Source organism: Odontesthes bonariensis, chromosome 12 (genome assembly GCF_027942865.1).
Source record: "Odontesthes bonariensis isolate fOdoBon6 chromosome 12, fOdoBon6.hap1, whole genome shotgun sequence".
Taxonomy (NCBI): Eukaryota; Metazoa; Chordata; class Actinopteri; order Atheriniformes; family Atherinopsidae; genus Odontesthes; species Odontesthes bonariensis.
In genome coordinates this window covers 24,662,457-24,682,516 of record NC_134517.1, presented here as the reverse complement: position 1 = coordinate 24,682,516, position 20,060 = coordinate 24,662,457, and the positions used below count along the sequence as shown (strand labels likewise).

At 40.6% G+C, this 20,060-nt stretch overlaps 1 protein-coding gene across 1 annotated transcript in view; it reads right to left on the bottom strand.

The window, feature by feature from the left end:
* abca12 (ATP-binding cassette, sub-family A (ABC1), member 12) overlaps window positions 1-20,060 on the bottom strand; it is a 65,172-nt gene that overhangs the window by 34,856 nt on the left and 10,256 nt on the right. The window contains exons 15-38 of the mRNA XM_075479838.1: window positions 19,742-19,906; window positions 19,210-19,418; window positions 18,807-18,934; window positions 18,488-18,602; window positions 14,511-18,248; window positions 14,164-14,276; window positions 13,966-14,033; window positions 12,627-12,769; window positions 12,328-12,446; window positions 11,426-11,568; window positions 9,979-10,143; window positions 9,560-9,777; window positions 7,123-8,070; window positions 6,915-7,021; window positions 5,225-5,331; window positions 4,472-4,671; window positions 4,119-4,195; window positions 3,637-3,767; window positions 2,837-3,007; window positions 2,190-2,354; window positions 1,808-2,003; window positions 1,030-1,169; window positions 291-410; window positions 53-143 (exon numbers count right to left, since the gene is read on the bottom strand). Of these exons, the coding sequence (XP_075335953.1) occupies window positions 53-143; window positions 291-410; window positions 1,030-1,169; window positions 1,808-2,003; window positions 2,190-2,354; window positions 2,837-3,007; window positions 3,637-3,767; window positions 4,119-4,195; window positions 4,472-4,671; window positions 5,225-5,331; window positions 6,915-7,021; window positions 7,123-8,070; window positions 9,560-9,777; window positions 9,979-10,143; window positions 11,426-11,568; window positions 12,328-12,446; window positions 12,627-12,769; window positions 13,966-14,033; window positions 14,164-14,276; window positions 14,511-18,248; window positions 18,488-18,602; window positions 18,807-18,934; window positions 19,210-19,418; window positions 19,742-19,906 (7,777 nt within the window). The remainder of the gene's footprint in view (window positions 1-52; window positions 144-290; window positions 411-1,029; window positions 1,170-1,807; window positions 2,004-2,189; window positions 2,355-2,836; window positions 3,008-3,636; window positions 3,768-4,118; window positions 4,196-4,471; window positions 4,672-5,224; window positions 5,332-6,914; window positions 7,022-7,122; window positions 8,071-9,559; window positions 9,778-9,978; window positions 10,144-11,425; window positions 11,569-12,327; window positions 12,447-12,626; window positions 12,770-13,965; window positions 14,034-14,163; window positions 14,277-14,510; window positions 18,249-18,487; window positions 18,603-18,806; window positions 18,935-19,209; window positions 19,419-19,741; window positions 19,907-20,060) is intronic.

Here is a 20,060-nt window from a genome sequence, read left to right as displayed (position 1 = left end):
TACATACCAGACATGCACCTTACAAAAGTAAGACTTTAAAAAGTTCACTTACAGAAGTTGCTGAGCGTCTCTTTCATTCTGCCGACATTGATGTCTGTCTGCATCTCAATGAAATTCCTCACAAAAGAATTGCCGAGGGAATTCTGGCAGGAGAGAGTGGAGGAAACCATGAACATCATCAAGATTCAGCTGCTGAAACTCATTGAAGACCACTGCAAAGTTTATCTCTAGATTTTTTGTCGACAGCTAACATAATCAGATGTAAAGAAGGCCTCTATGTGTTCTCATACCTGCAGCATTGGCAGGGTGGTGCTGAGTATTTCGGCAGAGTTCATGATGTACTTGGAGGATTCAATCCAGTCCTCAGAGTATTTCCGCAGATTTGCAAACTCCTGCAAGGTCGCATTGGCCTAGGCAAAGATAAGACAAGGACACAGCATGTAAATTGGCTGGGTATCAGCTAAAATTCTGCTCGAGTCGGTAAAGGCTGCCGTATACTGAAAACAAAGTCCGACTTGCTCAAAATAGAACCATACAGTAGTCATAGGTGCTTGTGCATACACATACTGGATCTGTACATCTTGTGCAACATTGGGTGCTTTGTTTGCTTTGTTTCAGCGCAGGTGTGTGGGGACTAAAGAAGTAACCATGACCTAGAAAATCCAGAAATAGCAGTGAAAATGAAAGTCAGATGAGGAATTTTGAAGGGTTAGAACAAAAAGTTGAAGAAGTTGCTCCAGCCCCGATTAGGAGCAGAAACCAAGGGGCAATTAATTCTCAAAATTTAGAATAATAAAGAGGAGATGCCTTGACAAATATCAGTGATTCCCATTTTACAAACCACAGGTAAGGGACTAAATAAATGACGTAAAATAGTCAGCAAATTACAATGTTGTCAGTCAGCAATGAAGACTTCTTTTTACCATAAATAATAAATTATCAAAGTGTGTATCATAATGTATATGTGTGAAGTGAAGTGTAGAGGAGGTCACTTGTGCACATGTCCATTTATACTGCATGCGTTTATACCTTCTCCATTATGGCCCTGGTGGTGGGTGTGTCAGGTGTGTAGAGGATCTGTCCCATCAGCATTGGTTTGAGGAAGGCCCAGGCAATAGCTCCTCCCGTGGTATTCACCATGTCCAGGTACATGTTCATGCAGAAGGGAGCTGCCCAGCAAAAAGAACAGATAGGTGTTACAAATGCAGTATTCACAGTGAAGGCTGAAATTTGTACAGCACGTACACTGGACATCTTGCTTTCTTGTTGCAGACATTATTTTGTGTTGCAGGCAACATTTCATTTACTGTAAAGAATTCAAGTGTGCAGAGAATAAGCTTATCCATAAAAGTAATAAAGTTTAAGATGGACAAACATTTAGTTGGTTGTATTATTTAGTCTATTATTTAGTTTAGTTTTAGAGTATAAAAGAAAATAATAGAGGGTATCCAAGATATTTGAGCTTTGAGATAACTTTTACATCCCAAAGTCTTAGGACTTTAATTAGCTTGTTAACATTTCTTTAGGTAGCGCCCTCCTCAGTTCTTAATGTAATTAAGAAGAGGCAGCTAACACCATCTGTGGAAACCAAGTTGAGGCCTCCAGAAGAAGATAACTCTGAGACAGCTGCTTGTCCGCTTGACAAGAAAGATGTTCTGGGGTCAAATTCTGTTTGTTTCAAGGGTCAAACAATAAGTTACTTTTTTTACTTTGTAAATCCAAATATGAATGTTATCTTTAACAAAAAAAAAAGGCCACGTGAAAACATGGACTAACAAGCTCTAATGTTGTGCATCTGCAAACATACAGGCTTTCTGTGGAATCTTGAACCTCTCAATCATCTCTTCCCTCTGCTTGGTGTCAGGGAAAGAGGGGTTTGAATTGTTCATGTCAGGGAGTTGGGAGATTCCAAACAGAGCCAGGATACCGTTACTGCACAAAGCGCGGGACAGGGTTACGAATGTAGCTCGGCTAGAGATGCTGGCCCTCTGCCCTCTTGCCATCTGGAAAATAAAAAAACAAACAAAAAAAAACAGAAACCTTTAATAATCGCCTGATCAGTGACAGGTCGCAGGGATATTTAGATCACTGAAACAATGACATCCGTTTCATCTGGCAATGAGAAAGTTGGTCATCCTGCAGGTACATTGAGAGAAAAACTGTGTATTGTAACAGTAAAGAGGACGCACTTGTTTAAATTCGCTGTTGGCTACCAAGTTAAGGTCTTTAATGGAGAGCAGGTAGCTCTGCAGTTGACTGACAGCAGGAAGAATCTTGTTCATTGTGTCGGTTAGAACCTCGACCACCTGAAACACAACTCCCACCGTGCTCTGCATTTCCTCAGACAACACCACCTGCAAAAAAGGAACCAACATTCAGATGTCTGTGGTTTTGCTTTCCTCAGTGTGACGGATCTCTAGTCGTAATACGACAAATATATTTCAAATATATATTTCAAGTGGAACTAACTATCTTCTCTAAAACATTTTTACACCTGAGCAGGTCTCCCACTCAAATATCAAATGTGGTTTATCATTATTTGAGATGGACAGTGCATCGATTTTTTTAATTTCCTTTTATGTCGCTTATAAAAAGAAATGAGCCAACATGTGTGAAGGAGAAAAAGCTTTGTCTGGTGAACAAATATTTTACAAAAACCTGACTTTCCGCATCACATATTTCTCAAACAGAATGTGTTCTCTGACTGCACAGAAACAATATCTGTCCAACATATATATAAAAAAAAAAAAGTGCTTTCGCAGAATCCCCACATTGTGCGCTGTTCTTAGACAAGAAAGAAAAACAAAGATTTTTGACATCAGACCTAAAGCCTCACCCTGTAAATGAGTCTTTCCATGTTCAGATGTTTCGCCATCAGCAGTGAGAACGTGTACCACTCCTCAACAGACATGGAGCAGAAGGTCTTCATGATGACTGCATCTGTCTGTTTCATGTTCGTAATGGCTGCAGTGTTGCAGTTATGCAGGTTTGCCAGCCAGGACAGGATCTGTTCCAAAACGCATTATAAGAGACATGGAAACCGGCCAAACTGCCCAGAAGGGCTTTGAGAGGGTGCGCATGCACAGAATGGGTGTAAACTCTTGGCCATCTTTTCATAAACACAGAACGTAATATGTTTAAGGACAGGTCACAAGAACGTTAGACTATAAAACCCTGTCAATGAGACAAAGGCGAAGACTTGAAACATACAGTGAAAGTGCTAAACAAACTAAAACTTTAGGCAAACATATAAAGCGTCCTTGTGTTGATTTGCATGATGTGTGTGAGTAACGTGGGTGTCCCACAGCCACTCAGTCACCTCATGTTGTTAGCTTTCTACACATGTGTAGTCTGCAGCTGACAAACTTTATATAAGTGACTTTTCTCATGAGGAGGAAAGCCTTTATTCTACCCTGTTGTATGTCAGCTCAAGACAAATTGTCCACGTGGTGAGAACAGCCACAGAGTGATCGTGATTAAGCTTTCAGTTCTGTTCATTGTGCTGTAAAGGCAACCACCTATCTTTTATGAAGTTGGAACTTACACTTATCATGCACCAATAGCACCAGTCTCAGAAATACATATATAGGTCACACGCAGTAAGTCTAAAGTGAGAACATGTAGATCCTGGCCGACCTGTAGATTGTTGTTTGGTACGATCGTTTCCATCAGGAGATGAAGAGCTATAGGATTGAAATCCATGTGTCGCTGAACATCCACAACAAAGTCGATAGGATTCTTCAGCATCTCACCAACTGTGACCACACCTGGGAAATAATGAAATATAAGAGCTAGCCTGTACGGTATATCTATCTTTAATCAAATCAGTGTCAGCTACACAACATTATGCGTTACCTAGAAAAAGGGATAAACTATAACCTGCACCTTTTTTCTTTTTTTTTACTGTAAAGGCTTGCTTTATCTAAGAAAATGTTCTTTTTCTCAAAAAATCTAAACCTAGTTTGGGCTGAAATAACACATTTTGAGTCTGAAAATGTACTGTGCTGATAGAAAACTGTTTTCCTCACGGTCAGAGACAGCAGCTTAATGTTTGCCAGTTGTTTCTGGGATTCTCCCAGCAACACGCCGGCTAAAAGTTAGCAAACAGATAGACTCACCTGGAGAGGTAAAGTTGATGTTGAGCGAGCTCAGGCTGCTGGTGTTAAAGCCCAAACCTTGACTTAACGCAGAGGTCCTATAATCACATTCACACAAACATACAACACACAGAGACAAACTCGTTGTAATCACACAAAAATGTAGCTGAATTTTCAGACTTCCCTGTCATCAAATCTTACAAGATGAGTTAGGTAAATATGCAGCTGCCTGTGCAATTCTGTGATGGTACTTGGCAAATTACATGGAAAACATAGAGCATGAGCAGTGAAGATCTAGACAGCAGTGAGAGAAGCTTTCTCTGCACAACATGCTGCTCTCGCTACTTTGTTGACAGGTGAAGACAACTCTGTACCAGTTTGTCCGGACATTGTAGCTCCTGGGTTCGCCGATGACAGCCTGGAAGATTACCTCCGACATAGAGGTTGTGTTCATCAGCAAACTCTCAGCCAAGATTTGCAAGCCGGGCAAAAAAGTGTGACAGAGCTGCCCAGGTTCTATAGAAAGAGTCAACATCAGCTGGCGCACAGACTCCATGCTCTCCAAGGTACAAACCTGCAACATATAAATCAGTCAGACAGGGAAGAATAACCCTATAATGTCCTACTGTTCTGATTGATAAAGCACATTTATCCGTGACGACACTGTTGTTTATTCAAAATTTGTAGAGGTAAACCTCTCTACCATTCTACCATTTAGGAGAGCTCATCACTTAATTGTTATTATGTATCACATACTGTAACCAGTTTAAATGGAAATCTAGTAATTGTGACAGTTTCTTATTAAAAGCTAATGAGGCTTTCCAAATGTTCTAATTTGTTGCAAATGTGTGACTCCCTTTGTGTGTGTACTTAGGTTTTTAAGATTTCCACATGTCATGGTCATCAAGTGATAACTGTTCGAACATTCAGGAATCTATAGTCTAAAAAGGAAGTTGATAGTGTTGATTTCAAATGAGGCTGCACTTTTCCTCTCAAATGTGGTGATGACTGAACCACACCAACTAATGCAATAAGCTATAGCTTTAAGCCTTTTTTGAATCGCTATTTTTTTCTCTCTCAAACAAAAATACCCCTTGAAGGTAACGTGTAACATTTAAAGCACGAACCTGGGATCTCAGGTGGCGTAGCTGCTCTGTGAACTGTGGCTCTGTTGGGCTGACCTGGAGGAGCTCCGTCATTGTTTGGACGGTCTGCTGCATGAGTATCAGGTTCTCTGTGGCGGGTCAGAGAGACAGGGAGACAGAGGAGTGAGACAAGACGTTAAGAGAGATGCAACTGTGTTAGAGCGTAGAATCTTAAAGAGTCAGGTCTGCAAGGTGACAGAATAACATGACATCCCAGTGGGCTTCATTACGACTTGCACCATTACGGAGCGTCGTATTCAAGCAGCGAGCAGCAAATGATGTGCTTAAAGTGAAGCCCTGTGTGGGTCTGATGGGGCCAGGAGGGCCAGCCGTACTAGATGCTGTCATGCATTAAAACACATCTGACAAGCCCTAAGAAAGGCACCACCTCGGGCTGCAAGATGTGATGACAGAATATTTAATTAGTCCAAAATTAGACAATGGTATTATTTCATCTCAGACTGCTCAACACCTGGAGGCTTCTGCAGTTATAACAGCTCGCTGTGTGTTTGTGTTGTGTGGGGGGGTATGAGTGAGGTTGAAGAAAAGTGAAGCTGCATGCAGAGTGATTCTATGCACTGAAAATATTGTCATGCAAGCACACAGGAAAATTAAAAAGAGGTCATAGCTGTCCACTTGTGCGAATGCAAGGGGAGGCATTTAGTGAGGGCGGACAGGATAAGTGATTGAATTCTACCTTGCTAATGAGATTTAAAAAGGTGCTGAGTGGCTTTCTGCTGGAGATGGGCCATATGGCCTTAGGCTCTTTGGGAGCTCAAGCTAAGCTAGTGTGAAGTCGTATTCCTCATATCTCCAAAATTAATATTTACTGCACTATAATCATGTTTACAGCCACAAAAGCATTGACAAAATGCTATATGGTCTTCCTTTGGTCTTGCAATAGCTATACATTGCAGGAAGGCAGAGTTCCAAGCTGTGTGACTGTTTAACGGCAGACTGTATTGTGCATTCATACTGTCACAGCAGGTATGCAAATACAAGCTGCAGCATAAGTGTGAACTCAACAGCACAACAACAATTAGACTAGGAAAGAGTGGAGGGGAGACTCACGGTGGAGTCAGTAGGGAAATGAGGTGTTCCTTTGGGAATTATCTATTTAACTAATTACTGCACATTTCACAATAAAACAGACTTTGGATAAAAAAAAATCCCATAACTTTCCCAACTTAGTAAAGAAGAAAAACCTGAATTGTTAAACAGGCAATGTTATGCAGATTTGCAAGTCCATGGTCATTTTAGGGGGTCTACTAATAATAAATGTTTACATCTTGAATATTTATGAAATGCACTGTTTTTCTTGCAGACGAAATTGCTGCAGTATCTCTCGTTACATTTTGTTTGAAATGTTCTAATTTAGCTCCCGCCTTTTCAAGCACCCTGAAATAACCCAGTCTGCTCCGATAGGTCCACTAATTGATATAAAAGGGCTATATGCAGAGCACCTGTTCATTCTTTGTTTGAGATGTGCTTAACTACCAACTAGGCAACAAGCCTGGATGACAAATGATGTGTTTCTCTTTAAGTAAAGCATTTTCTGTGGGAATGAATAACTTGCTTTCCTTAGGACTTTAGGTTTAATAACTATGCACACCTATTCCACGCACAAAAGACATATAGCACATTGATGGAAGTACAAGAATGTTTAAATTACCTTGAGATTCACTCGCGAGCACTCTGGTGATATTTTTAATCTCAGAGGAGAATGGAAAGCCATCGGGAAGCATATCAACAGCATTTGTCAGGATATTCATTGATGGCCTGTGGAAAATAAAAAACAGAGACCAACATTATACTGACCTATAAGCAACATCTTTCTCCTTTGATTCTTAATGCCACACATGTGAGCAAATAACACTTACGTCTGAAATAAGTCAGGGTGGGTGAGGAAGGAGAACATTCCAAGGGCAGCATCAACGGTTGCTTCCCGAGAGGCATTCAAGCCCCAGGGCATGTCACTTGTAGCTCCTTTCATTACAATGTTCAGATCCGGATTGGCAAAGAACATGTGGGCCGTCTCCATAAATTCTGTTGTGGTTGGAGGGACAGCGATGGCTCTGAACACGGCAGGGTAGTCGATGTAGAAAAGGTCTATGAAATCATCCATGGGTTCTCTTGTCATCATCAATGAGACATCCCGTCTTTGCCTGACCCTACTCGTTTGGTGACCACCTGCTATTTCTGAGTTTAACATGCCAAGTTGATAATGCATGGGAGGCAGAAGATCACCGGTGCTTACCAACTGTCTGAACATTGCAATTATGTTTCCAGCCAGGTCTTCATAAAGCTCTGTACCCGCAGGGAAACCCACGTTCATCCTCTTCAGGACAGACAACAGAGGTCTGAGGATGTCATACATTTTGGGCAGAGCCTGACTCAGCAGATCCAGTCCAGACGCTTGAGTTGAGGCCAACCATACAGACATCTCAACCAAATTCTGCACCATTAGGTTTGTCTCATTGGATGCCAGAAATTGCTCCAGGGCTTGGTAAACCATAGGCTCATCCCCAAATAACCTCATGTTGATCATCAGTTTGATAGCCTCCCTCATCATGTCAGCGAACAGGGGCCCATTAACTCCAGTACCATTTCCCTGCATCAAGGAGAAGATGTCATTTGAGGTGATGTTTGCTGAAGTTAGGAAGATCATTGCTGCTTGTTCCAAGAGCTCCTGTGATGAGCTGCTGTTTTGAGCAAGGTGGAGGTTTCCCAGGACGTGGGTCAGTGCATTTACTGCAGCTTCGATGTAAGGCTGCAGGAAAGGAGCCTCGGCAAGCAACTCATCTGAGAGCTGCGTAATGGAAGTCAAACTGCAAAAAAAAAAAAAGAGAAATTCACTGAATGTCAAAATTCTTTCTTCTGACACAGCCCAATGAAAAAAAAATCAAGATGAATGAAAAATTCGGATGGTTGTATGACCTAAATGATATTTGGAAAAATGACTTCTAGGTGGCAGTCGGTGGAATTTTACACAACTACTTTAATAATGATTAATAGTTTAGATGGTTTTAAACGTGCTTTGAAAACCTGGCTTAGAGATCAGTCAGTGTAGGATAGCAGTTTCATAGTAATAATTTGTAATTGTGTATGCTATATATGTTATGTTGTTTTAAAGTTTTGGTTTGGTCCCAGTGCCACTCTTCCCATTTTAACATCTGCTGCCATTCAACATCTAGGACCACAATGGAAATAAGCTTCCGAGCTTTATTGTGTTATCCTGGCGCTCTGTTTTTTTTTTAAATTTAATTATGTGGTGCGGTTTATATGGAACTTAATCATGTATTTATTTTTTTTAATATGAACGGAGAATGTCAAATAAAATCAATCAATCAATCAATCAATACATTGCAACACATGTTTTAATCATATCTCCTCAATAGAATGACCCCATAGACCTCTAATTTCTGAGATTTGGAAAGAGAGAATATTTCCTCATCTCTATCCTTAATGCCAGCTCACACCATTTCATCCTCAGTAATAGAGTGAAGAGTCTTTCCACTGTTATCACTGTTATCTATAACTCAGGTAGTAAGACCTGACTGATTTCTTGTGATATGCAGAATGTGATCTTTACCACCATGCCTAGCTCATTATTGTAGCTGGCATAAAAATGAAAATCAATTTTAAGAGGATGTCCCAGCCATCTGGATCTAAGTTGAGCTCTTCCCATTTCGGGCATTGGCCTGCTTTCAGGCAGACTTGCATTAAATTAATCAATCTGAATGCAAATGTGAACACTCCAATTCCTTGTGTAATTATGTACAAATCAAATTGGTCTGACTGGTGCATTTGGTTAATGTGGCAACAGCAAATGGAGTGGTAAGTTCATGATGAGTTCATGTATGCTGTGGGTGAGGTATGTGGGTCTGAGTGAAAATCTCACTCTGAATGGAATCTCATAGAAATATAGGAAACATTTCTACAATCTAATGAAATGCTGTCGACACACACACACACACATGTCATTTTCTGTGGGATTTCTTTTGTGGATGCACCACAGTATGTCTGGATATGACAGTGCAGTCACTGTCCTCAGATAGATTTGGTCTTTCTGGTCTGCAGTTTTTTTTCAATATGATTTATTGTTGCAATAAAAAGCTTTTTTTTCAAATGGTTTTGAAAATCTCATGAATAATCTGATGTGATGTGTTGTCAATTAACACCTAATTAAATTAATCTTGGATGCTTGATTCAAAACAAAGACATTTTTCTGAGATTTCCTTTCTAGAATGTGAATTACATGAATTAAGTGAAAAGCACCTTTTTTTTTTGCAATGACATAATCCAACTGTAGCTGACCTGTTTTGCAACTGCATGTCCTGGAGCTGCTCGTACCAGTAAGCCTGTGCCTCAGGACTCAATGGCTGGCCTGCCAGTCCAGACAGCTTGCTGGAGAAAGTGTTGATGAACTGCTGTATCACAAGTGTGCGGTTAATGCTGACTTGGTAGAGAGACTGTACTATTTTGATAATCCTGCCAGATGCGGCGTTCACACTCATAGGTCCCACGCCCATGTGCTGTACAGAGAAAAGCAGCAGAAATGGACTGTTAACAACATGCTGGTTTCCTCTGTGTGCCAACACTGCCACCAAGTGGTGAAGCTGATAGTTGTACTTATGTAAGAGTTAATTTTTTATTACACATGTTGCAGAATACTACAGACAAAACAGTATTCTATCAAAGCTGTTTCCATTTTAAACTGTCATGTCTCTACTCACATTCATGTTCAGTTGGGAGTAGACAGTCTGGGCTGCAGCATGGGCATCCAAAACAGGCTGCAGGCTGATGTCGCACCACGTTGACAAGGTGACATTTAACCCTGCTGCCTTTCTAACAGGTTCCCATGCTTTAAGAGCCTCCCCGCAATCCAATGTACCATTTGCCTTGAGGTAAACAAAAAGACAAACATCTTTTTATGTGTCATACGGTATGCATTGAAATGTCCTAATTAGGCACTCTTGTAAAAACAAATGAAAATAGAACAGTGTCTGGGACATAAAATGTGGGGAAATATCCTAATAGCTCTTTTTAAGTTTACAGTTATTGCATGCATATTTTTCCCATGATGTCACTATTTACACACCCACACATGTTCTGTATAGCCTATAACATGAGTCTCTTATGGGTCCAGATAGCAGGTGGGTTGAGTTAGTTTAAGGCTAAGTCATGCTAGCTCTTCCACACTATGAGCAGTCTTTGTGCCAAGTTAGCTTAACAAGCTGCTAGTTGCTGAGGCTTGCTTATCTCCCTGTTCGCGGTCTAACTTAACCAGCTGCTAGCTACACTGACTTCACAAAATTAGAATGAGCCTTCACAAATGTAAAACACTGAACATACCAAAATTTCTATTTACTAGATAGAACTGCATGAGAAATTTCTGTGAAAACAACAGTAAATCCACATTTAATAGCCAAAAATGTTTTCAAAATCCCTCTTGTGCGTTTGCATAAAGCATTAGTCAAACATAAGTATTGGCTACATATGTGTGTCCATACATATATATAAGTCATAAGCTAATATCAGATATTAATATTATCAAATTGCGCATTAGACCAAATCTGAAACACACATAAGCTTTTTTTTAATGATTTTTCAACAAATTTCTTTTGATCAAATTAATATATCAACAAAATAAACTATCTGAAAAGAAAGATACAGATTTTTTACACTGTAATTTTTAATTTAAATTGAGGCATATCTATGACAAATCCCAGCTTGCAAGCTTCTGTATATCCTTATAAGATTGTTAAAATCGGTAACCAGTCCAGCAAGACCCACATGCTTTTTGTTTCCTTGTGTAAGAATGTTGATTGACTGCATATCTGATAAAAGGAAAATAAATGTTCCAACGCCTAAGCAGGCAGATAGAACAGACAGATGAAGGCACAAGGCAAAAATGGTGTCTTGAGTCTATTTCATTTTGCAGAAACTTCTGCGAAATGGGAGACATGATAACACTGCTATTGTGAAATGCAGCAATGCATGACGACTAACGCGTGAGAACAATGAGTAGCTCCGTCCTACCTCAATCTCTCATAGGCACATGCACATGCACACAAACCACAAACACGTCTACAAAAGTGTGCTAGCAAATGACAATGAGGACACACTTAGGTAATGATGGCATTCAGTGCTCATGCAATTCTTGAAAGAACATAAACAGACCTGTTGAGCTGCTTGAATTGTGTGTTCAATGGCAAACTGCATTCCTTCCGAGAGCTCAGACACGTTTAAACGACTGTTGTTCACGGACACTGCAATGTCTGTCATCAGGGTCACCATGGGCATCTGAAGGCTCATTATCATCACTGAAAAGAAGAAGACAATTGGAGTAACCAACATACATTTTTTAATTTAATCAGAAATTTAGTTACACACCCATGTTACAACAGATTCAAATCTCCTGCTTTTTTCCTCAATTTATATATGATACGCCAATATAATAAAGCAAAAAAACTATTTTTTTTGGTTTTACTTGTCATAGATGTTCAGACCCTTGGTTTGGACTTTCATAGCTGAGCTCATGTGCTGCAAATTAGGTTCAAGATACCCAGGCTGTCTGATTTGACAGATCTTAACAATCAATGATTACAGCTCAACCTAGCCACATAATCGGCTTACCGTCCTTGTCCCAGTATACGGACGGGAGCTAAATAGTGCTATGGGTAAAGTATGCCTACACCATGTCACAGTGAACTGTGTGAGAAAATGTTCAAGACATTCTGACGCCTTTTACTTTCTCTGTGAGAGATCATCTTACATGTAAGTGTAGCTGAAATCAGGTACAAATGTCTGGAAATATATCGAGTACATACATCGAAACATGACTCATGGTCTTAATAAGCTGCTTTACAGTCAAGTTTTCTGACACATTGTACACGAAAAAATATTCAGCTTTATTGGAAATTTGGCGGTATTAATATAAACTTATACTTTACTGTTTTTACAAAAAGATTCAAACAGTTGCAACTGCTGCACTGCTTGAGTCTTGTTTTACTCAGCATTGTAATCCTGATTCTCCGGCATCGCTGACCAGTGTTTCCACAATATTTTTGATGTGTGCTCACCATTCTCCGCTTGCATGCTTTTCACCAAACTTCCAATGACCTTTTCGGACAGAAGTATAACCGATGCGGTGCTGTTCCCTTCAAAGGTTGACAGAAGGGCCACCAGCATCTGTTCAAGTCTGTGACAAAAACACATTGTATTTGGTTTGAAGCAGTCACAGAACTTGATTTTGAAATTTTTTCTTTTCATGAATTACTTGATGAGACATCTATTTGATTAAATAAAAAAAATACTGTACAACAGCATCAAGTAATCACTTGTTTGGTTTGCTTCCATCATGGCTGATGATAAAACTTACTTGTCCCACGTGTCTTGGTCTGCCTCCCCTGTCATCAGTTTCTCCAGAACTGGAACAAGATGAGTCAGTTCCTCTAGAGGTGGAGCAGGTGACCCTGTGCCTCCCATAACAAGTTGCCAAAACATGCTCACGAGTTTTCCCACCTATAAATATAAGGTAAACAATTAGGGTGAAGTCACTTTAACCTTTTGTGATTTGATGCGAAACCTCAACCACAGGGTCTGTGATTTATTTGCTCTTTGATCCATGACCTATTTGAATAAATCAAATCAAACTTTATTTATATAGCACTTTTCATACCAAAAAGCAGCACAAAGTGATTTTCATAATAAAATTAATAATCCCCATGAGGAAAAACACTGGATAAATAAGTTTATAAAAAAATAATTAAAAAATAAATATTTAAAATAATGGATGAATAGATAAAAGTAAACTAAACCAAAACAAAAAATAAATAAATAAATAAATGAATAAATGAAATAAAATTCAGCTGTAAGCTAAACTAAAAAGGTAGGTCTTGAGCCTCTTTTTAAAAACATCAACATTCTCTGCAGCCCTGAGGTTCTTTGGCAGGCTGTTCCACAGATGAGGTCCATAATAGTGGAACGATGTCTCACCATAAGTTTTTGTTCAAACTTCAGGAACAACTAAAAGGCCGGTACCAGAGGACCTCAGGGTCTGCGAGGGCTCATAATTTAAAAGCAGATCAGATAAATAAGAAGGCCCAAGACCATTAAGACATTTATAAACAACTAAAAGAACCTTAAAATCAATCCTGAAATGCATTGGGGAGCCAATGCAGCGATTTTAAAACTGGTGCAATGTGTTCCTACCCTCTGGTCCTCATCAGCACACGTGCAGCTGAATTCTGTAGTAATTGTAGGTAAGAAATACTTTTTTGGGAAGACCAGAGAGCAGGGAATTGCAATAATCTATTCTACTTGAAATAAAAGCATGCATCAGCACCTCCATGCTGGCAAGAGAGAGAAATGGACGGACTCTGGCAATATTTTTAAGATGATAAAATCCTGTCTTTGTTACATTTCTAATATGTGGGATAAAATCCAGCTCAGAGTCAAAAAGAACACCCAGATTTTTCACATATTGAGAAGATTTAAAGTTTTGTAGTTTTGGCAAAATTATCTCTCTCTTGTCTTCAGGACCGATAATTAAAACTTACGATCTAAAAAAAAAAAACGAAAAACAACGATCTAAGTTAACTCTACACTGCACTGATACTACATCCACAATCAAAAAAAAAAAAGAAAAAAGAAAGATTATAACAAACCAAAATAACCCTTTTTTCACATACATGTGTTCACTCATGCATTGGCTTTACCTGTCCAACAATTTCTGGCAGAGTTTCAAATGATGCTCCAGCAAAAGTTGCCCACAGAGTCGTGTTGCCTGAAATCATTAGAAAAATGAGAAACGTGAACTTCAACTTTGCCAGTGCTACTACAGTGCTCTACTTCAAAACGTTTCATCAGAATTCAACATGATGTCCACCTCCAGTTATAGTGAGAAGCTAACTTGCCTTGGCCAGACTCCAAGATGAAGTGAGTGATATTAATGAGGACAGAGACGTAGGCCTGGGCTGTGCAGTTTGGTGGCAGGAGGCTCTGGATTGTCTTCATCTCATCAATAATTCTTAAGAAACAAAGCAGATCAGATATTTCACATCTCAGCATGTCTCGTTAAAAGGTCATTGTGTTTTAATCAGTAAAGCAAAGAAAGCAACAGTGTGCAATTAATTTCTTTGTACGGTTAAAATGACAACAATGAGCTTTTTTTTTTAAAAACACAGGTGAAGTATCTATCTCAAATATTTTTTATCAGATATCGATGCAGTCAAGGTTTAGCAAATATAGCAGTATCACTCACATTTGATTCCACTTGTCAGGACCGCCGCCATTAGACGTGCCTTCAAAATATGTAGTTATCACCTTGACTACACCAAGCAGGTATTCGGCAAATATTTCTGGTAGTGTTTGTTGAATGACCCGCTCAGCTGTCTCCAGGAGGAGAAGGGAGACGTTACGTGAAGAGGCAAAACTCATGTTTGGATGGACGATGAGATTTAGTGAACCTCGTATCATTTCCAGGATATCCTCCTGAACACGAGGCGGTAGAGGAGCAGCGGTTATGGTCAGGAGCTGCATTGCGCTTTGGACTCCTTCCAAGATTGCAGCTACAAAGTGTTCACTCTGTAGGCCACCTGTTTCCTCTGCAATCATTAGGGCTTTGCTTACAGACTGGGTTACGTTGCTTATCATGGAGAGGTAGGCCAGCTGATCACCACTGAGGAAATTAGCCATCGACCGCAGCAGCTGCTGGATGTCTGTCACAGGTGTGGATGCACTCAGGGAGGAGTTTCCCCACTGAAGCATACTAGTAAGGAGTGATGGGATATTGGGCTGTTTCATCCACTTTTCTATGAGGTTGAGGTACTGTTTGATTTGGAGCTCAGTAGAAAGCAGAACTGTTGTGTTGAACGGTTCGTAGAAAAAGTCATTGTTATTCTGAAGCTCTAGGCTGACCTTTATGAAGTCCCACAGATGGCGAGTAATTTCAGTTGCTGCCAGGCCGATTGCACTTAGCCCCGAACCATCTATGGGGTACCTGAGGTTGTTCATAAGGAACTCAATCTTGTTACTGACAAACATAGAGAATTCCGTCTGAGCCAGCTGTGATGCCACTTGCATTTGTGTGATTAAGAAAAAGGGTTGAAGGAGCTCTGAGACTGAACTGTTGCTGGTGATGTTTTCCAGCCTTTTTAAATACCAGTCCACAAGCTCCAGATAAACTCTCTGGGCATATAAGGTGTCCTCCATCAAGGTAGAATTTAAACTGTTGAATGGTTCCATGTTGGTAACCAACTGTATTAGACCTTCCACCACTCGGATTTCATTCATGATCTCGGGGGTGTTCAGTTGGCTCAGCTGGAGGCTCATCTTGATATTGACCAGGGTGGTGTTCAACGTGTGCACAGCAGCCATGTTAGGGTCAGAACTGAAATTAACGTGGAGGACACCACCGATAATTTTGTTGACAATTGGCGGGATGACAGAGAGGATGGATGTCTCATTACTAAGAGTGGGTAATGTTTGTTGAATGACCCGCTCAGCTGTCTCCAGGAGGAGAAGGGAGACATTACGTGAAGAGGCAAAACTCATGTTTGGATGGACGATGAGATTTAGTGAACCTTGTATCATTTCCAGGATATCCTCCTGAACACGAGGCGGTAGAGGAGCAGCGGTTATGGTCAGGAGCTGCATTGCGCTTTGGACTCCTTCCAAGATTGCAGCTACAAAGTGTTCACTCTGTAGGCCACCTGTTTCCTCTGCAATCATTAGGGCTTTGCTTACAGACTGGGTTACGTTGCTTATCATGGAGAGGTAGGCCAGCTGATCACCACTGAGGAAATTAGCCATCGACCACAGCAGCTGCTGGATGTCTGTCACAGGTGTGGATGCACTCAGGGAGGAGTTTCCCCACTGAAGCATACTAGTAAGGAGTGATGGGATATTGGGCTGTTTCATCCACTTTTCTATGAGGTTGAGGTACTGTTTGATTTGGAGCTCAGTAGAATGCAGAACTGTTGTGTTGAACAGTTCGTAGAAAAAGTCATTGTTATTCTGAAGCTCTAGGTTGACCTTTATGAAGTCCCACAGATGGCGAGTAATTTCAGTTGCTGCCAGGCCGATTGCACTTAGCCCCGAACCATCTATGGGGTACCTGAGGTTGTTCATAAGGAACTCAATCTTGTTACTGACAAACATAGAGAATTCCGTCTGAGCCAGCTGTGATGCCACTTGCATTTGTGTGATTAAGAAAAAGGGTTGAAGGAGCTCTGAGACTGAACTGTTGCTGGTGATGTTTTCCAGCCTTTTTAAATACCAGTCCACAAGCTCCAGATAAACTCTTTGGGCATATAAGGTGTCCTCCATCAAGGTAGAATTTAAACTGTTGAATGGTTCCATGTTGGTAACCAACTGTATTAGACCTTCCACCACTCGGATTTCATTCATGATCTCGGGGGTGTTCAGTTGGCTCAGCTGGAGGCTCATCTTGATATTGACCAGGGTGGTGTTCAACGTGTGCACAGCAGCCATGTTAGGGTCAGAACTGAAATTAACTTGGATGACACCACCAATAGTTTTATTGACAATTAGCGGGATGAGAGAGAGGATGGATGTCTCATTACGGAGAGCAGGTAGGCGTGTCAGAAAGCCACTGACCCCATTTATCAGCCCCATGACGCAGTGGGAGGTTACCTTTGGGTTATTTTGAGGTTGAAAGCACTGCTGAACATTGACAATCTCCATCACATTTACCATCAGCTCATTCAAGTTGGCAGCTCCAGCTATTGCAGCAATGTCATTCAGCTCCTGGATGGTTAGGTTTGACTGTCTCAGAGAATTCTGCACACTGGCCACAGTGAAATTTGGTGTAGCCATGACTAACTTAATGAAATGAAGGGCCTGTTTGAATGTTTTCACATTATCAGCATCATTTGGTGACAGGAGGAGGGAGAAGAACAGGGATGTCATTTCTTCACTTTCAAATCCCAAATGAATGATTGGGGCTGTCTGAATGGTGACATTACCATTGGCCATGAGCATCATTTGTAAAATCTGATCCAGAAACGTAAAGATTTCTGAAATTCCAGCCAAACAGTTCTGTCCCTCTGCACATTTGGATATCTGATACTGCAGAGCTTTGAAATTCTGTAGAAAGTGAGCGGTTTCATTTTGGACAGCAGGTGGTAGAAACAACACAAACTTCTGGAATACAATGTTCTGGGCAGCATCTGGTCCAGCCTGAGTGAGGTTCTGAAGGCTTTCAGGAGTTAGGAGATTGAGAAAGTCCTTGGTGAGCATGTGGAGGTCAGTCACTTGAGCTGGGCTCATCTGGCCATTTGGCAACAAGAGATTTTCAATTCTTCTCAGTCTGTAAAGCGAAATTACAAACTCTTGAAGCTGGCGTATGTAGCCCAGAATGATGTTAGTTGGGTCAGCATTTGGAGAATCCATCAGCGTCTTCAGAAGCTCCGTAGCACTGAGGACGGCTTCTACAATGCCAGCTGAGGTCTGATTTGTGAAAGGCCGAATGGCTTCTTTGAGATGGGCCACATCGTCAGGGTTGAACGAGTTGGTATATGTTAGCAGACTATGTCCCATGATGTGGGAGAGAGGCAATGTGAGGTTAGTTTCCAAGGAGAGAAACTGCATTATCAGACGTTCAAGTTCAGGCATTGTTGGGTCTGTCTCATTGAAAGTAAAGATGTGCTGGTTGAGCCTGCCAACCTTTGAGGCCACATCAAGCACCATGGAGGCGTTGATGGGACCCTCACTGAAGAGCAGCGGCAGGAGGGGTTTCAGACCCGTGGACTCTAACAGGTTACTGATAAGTGGAACCATGACAGCAGGGTCTGAGATGTTCTGATCGAGGAGAACCGAGATCACCTGGAAAAATTTATCCAAGTTATGCATCAGGTTTATCAGGCTGGCAGAAAGGGCATCTCCGCCTTTGATTTCTTGTTTCAGATATGAAGCTGCCAGGTGGGAGTATGTGTCCCGATACACATGCTGCAACAGATTCACAGTTCCTTTGAGAAGACTAGAAAGAAAAGGGAAAGGTGGGGGAGAAAAGATCCGCAGTATTATTAGAATTTCAATAAAAATTGAACCCATAAGAGAATGACGTAAATCTACTGTATTTAACATAATTTAACTAGCTGTTTTAATGTTTCCTCATACAAAATAACAGTCGAAAGTGTAAAAGAAATTAAGATCCAAAGCACACGAAGAGGACACACTATTTCCACAACAAATAAAGAACAAGTGTTTGTCACTCACTTCACCAAAACCTCTTGGCTTGGTGACATCAGAGCTTGTGTCACTGCTTGAATAAACTGTGGCCACTTCAAGCCAGTATCGCAATGAATGGCTAAGGAATCGGTGTCAACAGAACCTGAAGGACAAAGTGAAAACAGGTAAAAAAAAATCACTTCATCATTGAATAAAGAAAAAGTTGGTCATCTGGAGGGATATTTATTTCCTTTGTACAGCCTGAATGTTCTGCGTTTCATTGAGTTTTGTTATGACAACGCCGTAGCTTATTAATTTACACAGAATTCATTTACAAACTGTTCATTATTCTATTTTGTACACTCACAGTTTGCTGGCTGAGTTGTGATGCCAGACCTGAAGTTGACAATCCAGTAAACCATGTGGAAGTAGCTCTTCACCTCAGGCCAAATCTTCTCAATCCTTTCTCCAAACTCTGCCTGGAACTTGAAAACACTACAAGCAGAGCAGAAGCACAACACTATTTAGGAAGTGAACACACAATATAAAAGTTAAAAACACACCATGGTGGAAAATTGATCCTTTGATACGCTTTAGTTTTGCTTGTTTATTTTCTTCCTATAAACCTAAGATGGTATTTTGCACAGACAAAATACATTTTCAGGGCATGTGTCTCGTGATTTCAGTGCTATCACGAATTAAAAAGGATTTAGAAGATATTTTGATCTTGTCACTGTAGAATGAAACCCTGCAAGTATGATTGTCAACACCTTTGTTGAAGAGTGGCAGTGACATCATGAGTAGTGTTCCTTGGCATCCAGTTCATCCAGTATGCTCCACCCAGCTCCGTGAACAGTTTGTCCAAAAACTCTCTGAACTGCAGGCTTTGATTTTGCAAGTCATGCCACTCAGACAGAATCATGGGAAGTGTGACATTGAAGTCTGCTTCGCCTGTGAGGGTGCCGTACACTTCTAGCACCTGAAAATTAGAAAACAACAGGGAATACGAGGCAGGATTTAATTATAAGCTGACACCTGATATGTGATTTATGATTTATGTTAAAAGAATCACAAGGTTAGTTGAAATATAGGCTTCGAATCGTGAGTGCCAAATAAAACACGAAGTAGAAATAAATAAAAACACCTTTTGGTAGTATTAGAAGAATTGTCACAAAAAAAAAAGAAAAAAAAAGGTGTAATAAAATCATTGATGCATTTTTCACATAATGTGGACATTTCAGGCCACACTTTTTTTATCTCCACTTTGGGGACAAAAAAATGCTTGAATTCAGTAGTTTTTACCTCTTGAACCACATGCATCCAGTCCATAATCAAAGTTTGCTGTAGAGCTGAGCTGTTTTGGCAGATCATTGATCTCCACGCCTCAATCTTTATGCTCTTGGTGGATAAGAGCCACTCGAAGGGCATCAGAACCTCTTCACATGTTTGAGGCTTTGATACAACAATCTAGTGAAACAGATGGGAAGAAAATACATCACCTGCTGAGTATTTCCTATCTTTATCAGCATTTTTTACAACTGAAAATATAAAACATGTCATCCCTTCATCATACAGTAGCTCATGTGACAGATAGCTGACATATCTGTGGATCATTAGTCAA